General features: G+C 49.2%; 1 protein-coding gene across 5 annotated transcripts in view; it reads left to right on the top strand.

Annotated features, from left to right (window-relative positions):
- The window catches only part of LOC132822220 (uncharacterized), a 70373-nt gene that overhangs the window by 14159 nt on the left and 42130 nt on the right, over positions 1-14084 (top strand). For all 5 annotated transcript variants that reach the window (XM_060835317.1, XM_060835318.1, XM_060835320.1 and 2 more), the window contains 2 exons: positions 2986-3097; positions 8356-8495. In XM_060835317.1, the coding sequence (XP_060691300.1) occupies positions 2986-3097; positions 8356-8495 (252 nt within the window). The remainder of the gene's footprint in view (positions 1-2985; positions 3098-8355; positions 8496-14084) is intronic.

Below are 14084 nucleotides of genomic sequence, written 5' to 3'. Positions count from 1 at the left end.
AACAGCTTCTTCCCCGCTGTTAATAGACTGAGGTACGGACCTCTCTAACCCCATGCTTTGTGCCCCTCGTGTACAGCTGTAACCCTGTACACCTCACTCTGTCTCCGCACCCTAGGATCTCTATGTCCTTGTTTGCTATGATCTGCCTGTACTGCTCACAAACAAAACTTTTCACTGTACTCAGGGACGTGCGAGTACAGTAAATCAAATCAAATCCGATGAAACATCATATTTCCTTTCTAACGGTTTGCTTCACCTGTATGATAGATTTTAATGATTATGATGCCCATATCAGGGCTGAGATCAGTAGATTGTTGTACAAGGAGGAAAGCAAGGTGTGTGGGGCTCGTATAGCTCAGGTGGAAGATCAGCTACATTCCAACAAAATGAGAGAACAAGATGAAAGAGTGAAATTACCTATTTTTGTTCCTTTTTGTTATTATTCTAATATTCTTCTTTCTTAGGCAGGACATGTGAGTACAAATTGTTTCTGCCCATTTTATGCCCATTAACAGCTTCCCCAAAGCTCTCTCTTTCTGAACTTTCTCACGAATTCTCCGCCAATTCTGAAACTAACCCTGATGTATGTTACTGTGAGAGCCAGCAGCAGAGCAGATGTCAACTTCCTGAGTTTCTGGGACTGATACCGCTCTGGATAAATTAGAAGAGAGACTCGGCCCCCCCCCCCCCCCAGCACCGATTCCACTCCTGAAGGCAGAGGTGAAGAGGCTGTGAGGTCGGGAGAGCTTGGGAGCTTCAAAAGCAAAATACTGCCGACGCTGGAAACCAGAAACAAACACAGACAATGTTGGAGAAACTCTGCAAGTCTGGTAGCACCAGTGGAGACAGAAACAGAGTTCACTGGGAAGGAGATCTGAAGAACATTCATACCAGGCTGAACTCTAACAGAATTTTCTGTGTTTGTTTTGGAACTCTAACCTCTGCAGTTTGGCAACACATTTTTATTAAACTTCCAAACAGACCTACCCACAAAGACTTCTGTCCGGCAGATCTCTGATATAGTCAATGCTGCCTCCAAATTTAGGAACCCTCAGAAACTGGAAAGTCAGTGGGTGGAGAGAGTGAATGCCTTTTCCCCAGGATGGGGAATTTCAACGCTAGGCGCATATTTTTCAGATGAGATGAGAAAGTTTTTAAAACGACGTGAGGGGTAATTTCTTTTAACACAGCAGGCGGTTTGTGTGTGAAATGGACCTTTGGAGGACGCGGTGGGCGTGGGAACAGTTACAACATTTAAAAGACACTTTGATAAGTGCATGAATAGGAAAGGTTTGGAGGGATACAGATCAGAGTGGTGCTGGAAAAGCACAGCAGGTCAGGCAGCAGGAGAATCTATTCCTGATGAAGGGCTTTTGCCCGAAATGTTGATTTTCCCGCTCCTCGGATGCTGCCTAACCTGCTGTGCTTGTCCAGCACCACTCTAATGTAGACTCTGATCTCCAGCATCTGCGGTCCTCACTTTTGCCTTGGAGGGATATAGGTCAGGAGCAGGCAGGTGGGATTAGTTTCGTTTGGGATTTATGGTCAGCATGGACTGGTTAGGCCGAAGGGTCTGTTTCCATGCTGGATGATGACTCTATGATTGCTGTCAATGGTCCCTAGGGCAGCCTCACAGTGCTACAGGCTGACTATGCAAAAGGTAGATAGATATCAGCCTGTCCTGTGTGCAAAACAAAGCTTTGCACTGTACTTCGGCACACGCGACTCCAATAAATCACATCAAATTAAATTAAACGTTATCCAAGTGCAGTCTGGCCTGTACTGCATCTTCATCTAAAGGTCTTCCTTGACCTACAGTTGAAGTTAGTTGGGGAGGTTTGAAGAATACTCCCTTTTGTGGTATCTCCTTCTTAATTTAGGAAGACTGAACGCTTTGAGATCATGGCGAGAATTCCCATCAAGGAAGCAGGTGGAATTTAAATTCAGTTCAAAATAAATCAGAAATCGAGCAAATTGGTACCTCTGAGATGGGTGAAAGTGAGGACTGCAGATGCTGGAGATCAGTCGAGTGTGTTGCTGGAAAAGGTCAGGCAACATCCATGGAGCAGGAGCGTCAAGAGAAAGACCTTCATCAGGAATGAGGCTGGGAGCCTCAGGGTGGAGAGATAAATGGGGGGGGAGGGGGGGGGGGGCTGAGGGGGAAGAACCCCATATCTTCTGCCTCGGGACCCTCCAACCCCAGGGCATCAATGTGGACTTCACCAGTTTCCTCATTTCCCCTCCCCCCACCTCACCCCAGTTCCAACCTTCCAGCTCAGCACCATCCCCATGATCTGCACCACCTGTCAATCCCTTTCCACCTAGCCACTCCACCTTCCCCTCTGACCTATCACCTTTACCCCCACCTCCATCCAGCCCCACCACCCTCCCATTTATCTCTCCACCCCTGAGGCTCCCAGCTTTTGTCTGACACGTCGATTTTCCTATTCATACAGCCACAGAGATGTACAGCATAGAAACTGACCCTTCGGTCAAACCTGTCCATGCCGACCAGATATCCCAACCCAATCTAGTCCCACCTGCAGCACCCGGCCCATATCCCTCCAAACCCTTCCTATTCATATACCCATCCAAATGCCCCTTAAATGTTGCAATTGTACCAGCCTCCACCACTTCCTCTGGCAGCTCATTCCATACACGTACCACCCTCTGCGTGAAAAAGTTGCCCCTTACTCTCTTTTATATCTTTCACTCTTTGCCCTGTAGTTCTGGACTCCCTGACCCCAGGGAAAAGACTTTGCCTATTTATCCTATCCATGTCCCTCATAATTTTATAAACCACTATAAGGTCACCCCTCAGCCTCCGATGCTCCAGGGAAAACAGCCCCAGCCTGCTCAGCCTTCTCCTCGGATGCTGCCTGACCTGCTGTGCTTTTCCAGCACCACACTCTCGACTCTGATCTCCAGCATCTGCCGTCCTCACTGTCTCCCACTTACTGAGATCAGAACCATTTTGTCTTTCAGGTGTTGAATGGATATACCCCAGCTCCCACTGCAATCTACGATTCCCCAGCCAGCTCTGTTCTGTCGTTGGAGATCTGTCACCTCACACCAGGTGACACGGACTGGGAGGAAGGTAGGCAGTTAGTGCCCCTTACAATGTACCCGGGATGCCCTGTGCAAATCCTCTCTCTGCTGAGGTGTCTGTACATTGCCCTTGGCCTGTTCTGTGAGAGCTGGGCACAGGCTGGTATTGTTTTTAGTTGTTTTTGTCAAGGCTACTTTACCCTTGGCAGAGCCTGGGCATTTCACTCTTGATACAACGACAAATCTCACATTATCATGTCAGTGGCAGGAGGAAGCCATTCAGCCCATCGACAGTGTTCCTCCATCCAATGAGATCACGGATTAGCAACACTTAGGACAGAGATGAGGAGAAACTTCTTCACCCAGAGAGTGGTGGCTGTGTGGAATGGTCTGCCCCAGAGGGCAGTGGAGGCCCAGTCTCTGGATTCATTTAAGAAAGAGTTGGATAGAGCTCTCAAGGATAGTGGAATCAAGGGTTATGGAGATAAGGCAGGATACTGATTAGGAATGATCAGCCATGATCATAATGAATGGCGGTGCAGGCTCGAAGGGCTGAATGGCCTACTCCTGCACCTATTGTCTATTGTCTATTGTCACTTAAACTCTGTAATGACCGAGTGAGGAAGGGCCGAACTGACTCCCCTCTTTGCAACCCCTCCTGTCAGTTGCCATAAAGACCCAAGATCTCTCTCACACAAGGTTATACCACGCTCCATTTAAAATGTATTCATCTGGTTTCTAGTGTAGCAGTCAGGAGCCAATCAAAAGGTGTTCTTCAATTAAAACAGCAAGTTTATTACCTGCTAATTCCAAGGAAAGGAATAAAGTCAAGCATGTGGATTTCAGGAACCTCTCTCATCCCTTCTCTCTCTCTCTCTCTCTCTCTCACTGCCTTACAGACACCACAGACACACAGAGTTAAAATGGGGATAGTGTGCAAGAAAACACAGAAGATAAAATAATTTAAGGCTTAGAGTCTTTTGGGTAACTGTGGTTTTCACCTGAGACCATCCTTACCTATTTGATGTTTTCAACAGCTGTGAGTATTGTCGTTAGCATTTGAGTTCTCAGCGTTCTGATGTCCCTTTGACACCAGATAGTTTTATTTTTGAGAGACACAGAGAGAGAGAGGATTTGCAGCTGGAGTTCAGTGCTCCAACTTTAGTTTAATCTCTGTCCTCTGCCACAATCTGGTGAAATATCAACTTCTTCCTGTATCTCCATGTCAGAGTTCATTGTCTCCACACTTGAGATATACAGGTGTTGTTTTAATCTCCAACTGGCAGGTATTCTTGTAAAGGTTCAAGGTTGGTGCGAAGATTTGTAGCTCGGGTGCTCGTTGTTGTGGTTCTGTTCGCCGAGCTGGAAGTTTTTGTTGCAAACGTTTCGTCCCCTGGCTAGGGAACATCATCAGTGCTCTGGAGCCTCCTGCAAAGCACTTCTTTGATGTTTCTTCCGGTATTTATAGTGGTCTGTCCTTGCCACTTCCGGGTGTCAGTTTCAGCTGTCCGCTGTAGTGGTTGGTATATTGGGTCCAGGTCGATGTGTTTGTTGATGGAGTTTGTGGATGAATGCCATGCCTCTAGGAATTCCCTGGCTGTTCTCTGTCTGGCTTGCCCTATGATAGTAGGACAATATAGGACAAACAGGAAGACAGCTAACAATCCGCATACATGAACACCAACTAGCCACGAAACGACACGACCAGCTATCCCTAGTAGCCACACACTCAGACAACAAGCAACATGAATTCGACTGGGAAAACACTACTATCATAGGGCAAGCCGGACAGAGAACAGCCAGGGAATTCCTAGAGGCATGGCATTCATCCACAAACTCCATCAACAGACACATCGACCTGGACCCAATATACAAATCACTACAGCGGACAGCTGAAACTGACACCCGGAAGCGGCAGGGACAGACCACTATAAATACCGGAAGAAACATCAAAGCAGCGCTTCGCAGGAGACTCCAGAGCACTGATGATGTCTCCTAGCCAGGGGACGAAACGTTTGCAACTTGTAAAGGTGTATATCAAAATAAGTAGATGAGGGTCTTTCCAAGGACCTATCTTTCCTTTTCACCCCATTCGAGGAGGAGCTGACTGATTTCTTTGATTCTGGATGAAGTTTTAATTCTTCCCTCATTCGTTTAATCTGTGGTGGTTTGATGAAACCTGTATGGTCAGGGGCTGTTGCTGGTTTATGTTGGGATTTTGATCCCTGTTTTAAAATCAACTCAGTCCATGAAAGTCTAATTGATTATATCACACAATGGGAATTTGACAAACAATAATCCACATTTTAATCATCATGGTCACTCATTTGCATTCCTAAACTTAACACCCTTTCATCACGAGGAGAAAGTGAGGACGGCAGATGCTGGAGATCAGAGTCAAGGAGTGTGAGCTGGAAAAACACAGCAGGTCAGGCAGCATCCATGGAGGAGGAGAGTCGAAGTTTTGAGCATAAGCCCTTCATTAGGAATGCCCTGACAAAGGGTTTATGCTTGAATCTCCTGCTCCTTGGATGCTGCCTGATCTGCTGTGCTTTTCCAGCATCGCCCTCTTTCACTCTTTGATCACTAACAATCTATCAGTCTCAGTTCTGAAATTCTCATAAGGACCTGAGCAAATTGGAGAGGACGTTGAGTCAGGATTCGGGTTAAATCTAATGCGAATCCATTCAGCCCTTCTAGGCAACTCTGCTATTCAGTGAGATCATGGCTGCTCTGATCATCCTCAACTCCACCTTCCTGCCTCTCCCTCAGAACCCTCAATCCCCTTCCTGATGAACAATCTGTCTGTCTCAGCCTTGAATATCCTGAATGACCCAGCCCCCGACAGCCCTCTGTGGGAAAGAATTCCACAGATTCACTCCCCTCCGAGGGAAGGAATTCCTCCCCATCTCTGCCTTCAATGTGTGACCCCTTACTCTGAGATGATGCCCCTCTGGTCCCCGACTCCCCCACACGGGGAAACAGTCTTGCTGTATCAACCTTGTCAAATCGCCCAAGGACCTTGTCTGTTTCAATAAAGTCTCCTCTCATTCAACTCTTCACCTCACCCCTTCCAGGTTTAGAAGGAGCTCCATGGCTCTTTATTTGATGATCAACTTCCCATGAAACTGGGTTCTCTACTGAGGAAAGATTGAACAGAAGTTTGGAAGGAGACAAGTTCTTACTGAGGTGCACCTGATATCCAGAAGGCCGGACAGTGGAAATATTAATAAGATTATCTTCCCAAATGGAAAGCCAACAGCGAGGGATCATTGTCCCAGGTTGTGGAGGAATGAGATGAGGAGTTTTCGAAATCTCTACTCCAGGACAGTGAACCATCTCTTGCTGAGTATATTCCAGGCTGAGATTGAGAGTTTTTTGAATTCGGAGGGAGTTAAGGGCAATGGGATAAACAGAGAATGCTGGAGAAACTCAGCAGGTTTGCCAGTGCCTGTGGAGAGAGAAACAGGGTTAACATTTCGGGTCCTGTGACCCTTTTCCAGAGTTGAGTTCTGAAGAACTCACACCAGACTCAGAGCTGTGTTTCTCTCTCCACTGGCACTGCCAGATCTACAGAGTTCCTCCTGCATTCTCTGCGTTTTTCTCAAATTTCTAACATCCACGGTGATTTGTTTCTTTTCTCAGATGATGGGGGTTTTTCTATCAGACAGAGTTTTAATAAGAAGCAATGGAACTGAATGGTACTGAAGACAGAAAGGGGCCAAATGTCCTTCTCCTGCCGCCTTTTTCTACATTAGATTCCCTACAGAATGGAAACAGGCCATTTGGCCCGACAGATCCACACCGACCCTCCAATTCTTATCAAAGCGTCATAGAGATGTACAGCATGGAAACAGACCCTTCCGTCCATCCCGTCCATGCTGTCCTGGATATCCCAACCCAATCTAGTCCCACCTGCCAGCACCCGGCCCATATCCCTCCAAACCCTTCCTATTCACATACCCATCCAAATACCTCTTAAATGTTGCAATTGTACCAGCCTCCACCACTTCCTCTGGCAGCTCATTCCATACACGTACCACCCTCTGTGTGAAAAAGTCGCCCCCTTCGGTCTCTTTTATATCTTTCCCCTCTCACTCTAAACCTATCCCCTCTAGTTCTGGACTCCCCCACCCCAGGGAAAAGACTTTGTCTATTTACCCTATCCATGCCCCTCATAATTTTGTAAACCTCTGTAAGGTCACCCCTCAGCCTCCGACGCTCCAGGGAAAACAGCCCCAGCCTGTTCAGCCTCTCCCTGTAGCTCAAACCCTCCAACCCTGGCAGCATCCTTGTAAATCTTTTCTGAACCCTTTCAAGTTTCACAACATCTTTCTGATAGGAAGGAGACCAGAATTGCACACAATATTCCAACAGTGGCCTAACCAATGTCCTGTACAGCCGCAACATGACCTCCCAACTCCTGTACTCAATACTCTGACCAATAAAGGAAAGCATACCAAATGCCTTCTTCCCTATCTTGTCTAACTGTGAGATTTGCTTTCCCAAAATGCAGCACATCACATTTATCTGAATTTAACTCCATCTGCCACTTCTCAGCCCATTGGCCCATCTGATCAAGATCCTGTTGTAATCTGAGGTAACCCTCTTCGCTGTCCACTACACCTCCAATTTTGATGTCATCTGCAAACTTACTAACTGCACCTCTTTTGCTCACATCCAAATCATTTATATAAATGATGAAAAGTAGAGGACCCAACATTGATCCTTGTGGCACTCCACTGGTCACAGGCCTCCAGTCTGAAAAACAACCCTCCACCACCACCCTCTGTCTTCTACCTTTGAGCCAGTTCTGTATCCAAATGGCTAGTTATCCCTGTATTCCGTGAGATCTAACTTTGCTAATCAGTCTCCCAATGGGAACCTTGTCGAACGCCTTACTGAAGTCCATATAGATCACATCTACTGCTCTGCCCTCATCAATCTTCTTGTTATTTCTTCAAAAAACTCAATCAAGTTTATGAGACATGATTTCCCATGCATAAAACATGCTGTAACTTGAAGGTTATGACCCATCCTGGGAGTGTTTGATGGAAACAGTGTAGAGGGAGCTTTACTCTGTATCTAACCACATGGGGTCCTTGTCCTGAGAGTGTTTGAAGAGGGGACAGTGTAGAGGCAGCTTTATTCTGTCTTTAACACCGTGCAGTCCATGTGTGGACTGTGTGCAGTATGGGAGCTGGTGTCCTCACTGTGAGAGGTGATGGGGATTGTGCAGGTTCTGTCGGGTTGAGTCAGGTTGGTGGGGGTGATATTACAATGACCCCTCCCATGTTTGTCTCACAGACCATCGTGCAAAGCTGCATTCGTGTGAGGAGCTGTTACGCTGCGTGAGCTCCGAGCCCTCGATGCCAGCCCTTGGGGACTCTCCTGTTTTCTTCCATGTTGAAGTGTCACAGAAAGAGAATTCCGTCATTCAAATTCCGGTGAGTGGCTGAGTGAGTGAGTGAGTGGGATTCCAGTCATTGTCTCAACACTGCACACTAGCCCCCACTATCATTGCTGCTCTGCATGTGTGTGTGAGCGACAGTGTGTGTCTGTGTGTGTGAGAGAGGCAGTGTGTCTGTGTGTGTGCGTGTGTGAGTGTGAGGGAAAGTGTGTGTCTATGTGTGTGTGAGCGACAGTGTGTGTGTATGTGGGACAGTGTGTGTCTATGTGTGTGAGAGAGGAAGTGTGTGTGTTTGTGTATGTGTCTGCGTGTGTGTGAGCGACTGTGTGTGTGTGTGTGTGTGGGACAGTGTGTGTCTATGTGTGTGAGAGAGGAAGTGTGTGTGTGTCTGCGTGTGTGTGAGCGATGGTGTGTGTGTGTGGTACAGTGTGTGTCTATGTGTGTGAGAGAGGGAGTGTGTGTGTGTATGGTGCTGGAAAAGCACAGCAGGTCAGGCAGCATCCAAGGAGCAGGTGAATTGACATATTGGGCAAACGTCCTTCGTCAGGAATGAGGCTGGGATCTGGGAGATAAAAGAGATGAGGGAACTGTTGAAATCCACATTGATACCATACGGTTGCAGGGTCCCAAGGAGGTTAGGGAGTGACGATGGAGGAGGCCCAGGACCTGCATGTCCTCGGCAGAGTGGGAGAGTGTTTGAAGTGTTTGGCCATGGGGAATTGGGGTTGATTGGTGCGGGTATCCCGGAAATGTTCCCTAAATCGCTCTGCTAGGAGGCGTCCAGTATCCACAATGTAGAGGAGACCGCATCGGGAGCAACGGATACAATAAATGATATTAGTGGATGTGCAGGTAAAACTTTGATGGATGTGGAAGGCTCCTTTGGGGCCTTGGATAGAGGTGAGGGAGGAGGTGTGGGCGCAGATTTTACAGTTCCTGCGGTGGCAGGGGAAAGTGCCAGGATGGGAGGGTGGGTTGTAGGGGGGTGTGGACCTGATGTGGCAGATGGAACGGTCTCTGCAGAAAGTGGAAGTGAGTGGGGAGGGAAATATCTCCCTGGTGGTGGGGTCTGTTTGAAGGTGGCGGAAATGTCAGTGGATGATGCAGTTTGTGCAGAGGTTGGTGGGATGGAAGGTGAGCACCGGGGGGGGTTCTGTACTTGTTATGGTTGGAGGGGTGGGGTTTGAGGGTGGAGGTGTGGGACGTGGAGGAGACGCATTGGAGGGCATCTTCAATCACATGGGAAAGGAAATTATGATCTTTAAAGAAGGAGGCCATCTGATGTGTTCTGTGGTGGAACTGGTCCTCCTGGGAGCAGATACGGTGGAGGCGGAGGAATTGGGAATACGGGATGGCATGTTTGCAGGAGGTAGGGTGGGAAGAGGTGTAATCCAGGTAGCTGTGGGAGTCGGTGGGTTTGTAAAAAAAACGTCAGTGTTGAGTCTGTCACCGTTGATGGAGATGGAGGGGTCTAGGAAGGTGTAAGAGAGGTCTAAGGTGTAATCCAGGTAGCTCTGGGAGGTCCAGGAAGGGGAGGGAGGTGTCTGGTGGTCCAGGTGAATTTAAGGTCAGGGTGGAGTTGATGAATGGTGGCGCCAATGCAGTCATCATTGTAGCAGAGGAAGTGGGTGGGGGGTGGGGGGCGAGGGGTGTAACTCTGGAAGATGGACTGTAGCCAACAAAGAACCAGGCACAGCTGGGGCCCATACGTGTGTCCATGGCTACCCCTTTCGTCTGGAAGAAGTGGGAGGATTCAAAGGAGAAATTGTCGAGGGTTAGGACCAGTTCAGCCAAACGATTGAGAGAGTCAGTGGAAGGGTGGAAGGGTACTGGTGGGGATAGCGGGAGAGGAAGGAATGGAGGACTTGGAGGCACAAAACCTGTGCCCACACCTCCTCCCTCACCTCCATCCAAGGCCCCAAAGGAGCCTTCCACGTCCATCTTAGTCTTACCTGCATATCCAACAATACCATTTATTATATCCATCGCTCCTGATGCCGTATCCTCTACACTGGGGAGACGGGACTGCCCCGTGGCCCACCATTTCAACTCCCCCTCCCACTTAGCAGAGGACAGGCAGGTCCTGGGCCTCCGCCATCACTGCTCCCTCACCACCCGACACCTGGAGGAAGAACACCTCATCTTCCACCTTGGAACACTTCAACCCCAGGGCATCAGTGTGGACTTCACCAATTTCCTCATTTCCCCTCCCCCCATCTTGCCCCAGTTCCAACCTTCCAGCTCAGCATTGCCCTCATGACCTGCCTTGCCCGCCAATCTCCCTTCCCACCTATCCACTCCACCCTCCTCTCCGACCTATCACCTTCATCCCCAACTCCATCTACCTATTGCATTCTCAGCTATCTTCCCCCCAGCCCCACCTCCCTCCCATTTATCTCTCAGCCCCCCCATCCCACAAGCCCCATTCCTGAAGAAGGGCTTATGCCCGAAATGTCGATTCTCCTGCTCTTTGGATGCTGCCTGACCTGCTGCGCTTTTCCAGCAACACATTTTCAGCTCTTCCCCTTCTCCATGGCAGAGCAGTTGATGTCCAGCGGAGAGTGGTCGCTGCGTGCCCTCCTGAAGTCAACAATCATCACTTTTGTTTAGTCCACATTCAGAGACAGGTTGTTAGCTCTGCATCAGTCCGTTAGCTGCTGCACCACCTCTCTTTGTGCTGACTCATTGCTCCTGCCATTGATGCGCACTACAGTTGTAATATCAGCGAACTTAACAATATGATTCGTGCTGTGCCTCGCTGCACAGTCGTGTGTCAGCGGGGTGAACAGCAGTGGACTGAGCACACAGCCCTGAGGGACCCCCCCCATGCTCACTGTCATGGTGTTGGAGATGCTGTTCCCAATCTGCACTGAGGGCTCCCAGTCAGGAAGCCCAGGATCCAGTTACAAAGGGAGGAATTTAGGGCCAGCAGACTTAGCGTTCCAATCAGGTGCTGAGGAATGACAGTGTCGAATGAAGAACTGAAGTCTCTGAACAGTAATCTGATATGGGTGTCCTTTTTCTCCAGGTGGGTGAGGGCCAGATGGAGGGTGAGGGAAATGGCATCATCTGTTGAGCGGTTGGGTCAATACATGAACTGCAGGGTGTCCAAATGAAGGGGCAGCAGGGTTTTAATATGCCTCATCACAAGCCTCTCAAAACATGTGGGTGTTAGCACAACGGGGCAGTAGTCGTTGGGACAGGACGCTGGAGACTTCAGCACGGGGACGATGGTAGCGGCCTTGAAGCACGTTGGAACTACAGCACAGCTCAGGGAGATGTTAAAGACGTCCGTGAGAACGTCAGCCACCACGCCAGAGCATCCTCTGAGCAGGGAGAGAGTGAGGACAGGTGCTGGAGATTTGAGTCGACAGTGTAGTGCTGGAAAAGCACGGCAAGTCAGGCAGCATCGGAGGAGCAGGAGAATCGATGTTTCAGGCACAAGCCCTTCATCAGGATTAAGCATTAAGCATGGTTTTATGCTCGATATGTTGATTCTCCTCCTTCTCTATGACCTGCTGTGCTTTTCCAGCACCACATCCTCTGAGCACTCTGCCAGGGATGAAATCTGGTCCAGTACTTACTGTGTGTGTGTGTGTCTGTGTGTGTGTGGGGGTGTCTGTGTGGGTGTGTGTGTGTGTGTGTGTGTCTGTGTGTGTGTCTGTGTGTGTGTCTGTGTGGGGGTGTGTGTGTGGGGGTGTGTGTGTGTGTGTGTGTGTGTGTGGTGAGTGCCCAGTGCCTGTGAGCCCATTCCTTTTGCCGGGGATCACCCAGCTGCTGACTGCTGGTCACATTTTCCTCCATGTCCCGGTTGAATTCAGAATGATTAAGGCGCGCTCCAGGATTACATCGGATATGCAGCACAGAAGCAGGCCATTCAGCCCGACCAGTCTGCAATTACTGTTCACGTTTGCCTCCTCTCTTCTTTCCTCATCTCAGTTAAACAGCTGTCGGTCTCCCACATGGACAGGAGGAAGGTTATTGCAGATTTACCGAGATGTTCGGAATCAGGAGGGGTTTGGACAGAGTTCCACTTGGTGGGTGTACGGAGAGTCAGAGGATGGAGATTGAAGCAATTGGCTGAAGCAGCAAAGACAACATGAAGAATAGTGTTTTATTGTAGTAGCTGGTGGTTCGGGTCTGAGTGCGGCAGGTTCACTCGAGTCTTTCAAGAGAGAATAGCATTTCTGTGAAGGAGAATCACCGGGGCTACAGGGAGGACACAGGAGAATGGCACAAGGTGAGATACTCATTCCAAGAGCTGACACAGGGAGGATGGGCTGAATGGCCTCATACAGAGTTGAGACAATTCTGTGATGTGGACACTGACCACTGTGTGATCATCAGAAAATCAACCCCAGATGTTGATGTCTTGCAGGTCAACTTAATTGTGTTCATCCTCAGGATGAGGGTGTCTGTAGAATCCCTGCAGTATAGAATCAGGCCATTCGGCCCATCAAATTCACACTAACCCTCTGAAGAGCATCCCACCCAGCTACCCTATTCCCATCACCACGCATTTCCCATGTTCAATCTGCCTTGACCTGCACAACTGTGGGAGGAAACCGGAGCACCTGGAGGAAACCCACACAGACATGGGGAGAACGTGTAACCTCCACACAGACACGCACCCGAGGCTGAAATCGAACCTGGGACCTTGGGGCTGTGAGGCAGCAGTGCTAACCACTGAGTCACCATACTGTGCTGGCTAGGCCAGCATTTATTGCCTGTCCCTAGTTGCCCCTTGAGCAGGTGGGGATGAGCTGCCTTCCTGACCCGCTGCAGTCCATGTGCTGTGGGTAGACCCACAATGCTCTGAGGGAGGGACTTCCAGGATTTTGACCTGGGGGGGTCTTGCAGGGGGTGGTGTTCCCATGTATCTGCTGCCCTTGTCCTTCTAGATGGAAGTGGTCGTGGGTTTGGAAGGTGCTGTCTGAGGGTCTTTGGTGAGTTTCTGCAGGGCATCTTGTAGATGGTACACATTGCTGCTACTGAGCGTCGGTGGGGGAGGGAGGGGGTATTTGTGGATGTGGTGCCAATCAAGCGGCTGCTTTGTCCTGGATGGTGTCGAGCTTCTTGAATATTAAGTTAAAAATCACACAACACCAGGTTATAGTCCGACAGGTTTAATTGGAAGCACTAGCTTTCGGAGCGCTGCTGCTTCATCAGGTGGACTACCACCTGGACAACCACCTGATGAAGAAGCGGCGCTCCGAAAGCTAGTGTGCTGCCAATTAAACCTGTCGGACTATAACCTGGTGTTGTGTGATTTTTAACTTTGTAAACCCCAGTCCAACACCAGCATCTCTAATTCTTGAGTGTTGTTGGAGCTGCCCCCATCCAGGAGCAAGTGGGGAGTATTCCATCACCCTCCTGACTGGTGTTTGCCAATGGGGAATCAGGAGGGGAGTTCGAGACTAAATTTCATTACGCAGTGTGAAGTATTTAAATATTGATGGGACGGATTTACAAGGATGTTGCCAGGGTTGGAGGATTTGAGCTACAGGGAGAGGCTGAACAGGCTGGGGCTGTTTTCCCTGGAGCGTCGGAGGCTGAGGGGTGACCTCATAGAGGTTTACAAAATTATGAGGGGCATGGATAGGGTAAATAGACAAGGTCTTTTACC

Source organism: Hemiscyllium ocellatum, chromosome 14, assembly GCF_020745735.1.
Source record: "Hemiscyllium ocellatum isolate sHemOce1 chromosome 14, sHemOce1.pat.X.cur, whole genome shotgun sequence".
In the NCBI taxonomy this organism is placed as follows: Eukaryota; Metazoa; Chordata; class Chondrichthyes; order Orectolobiformes; family Hemiscylliidae; genus Hemiscyllium; species Hemiscyllium ocellatum.
This window is presented reverse-complemented; position numbering and strand designations above follow the sequence as displayed.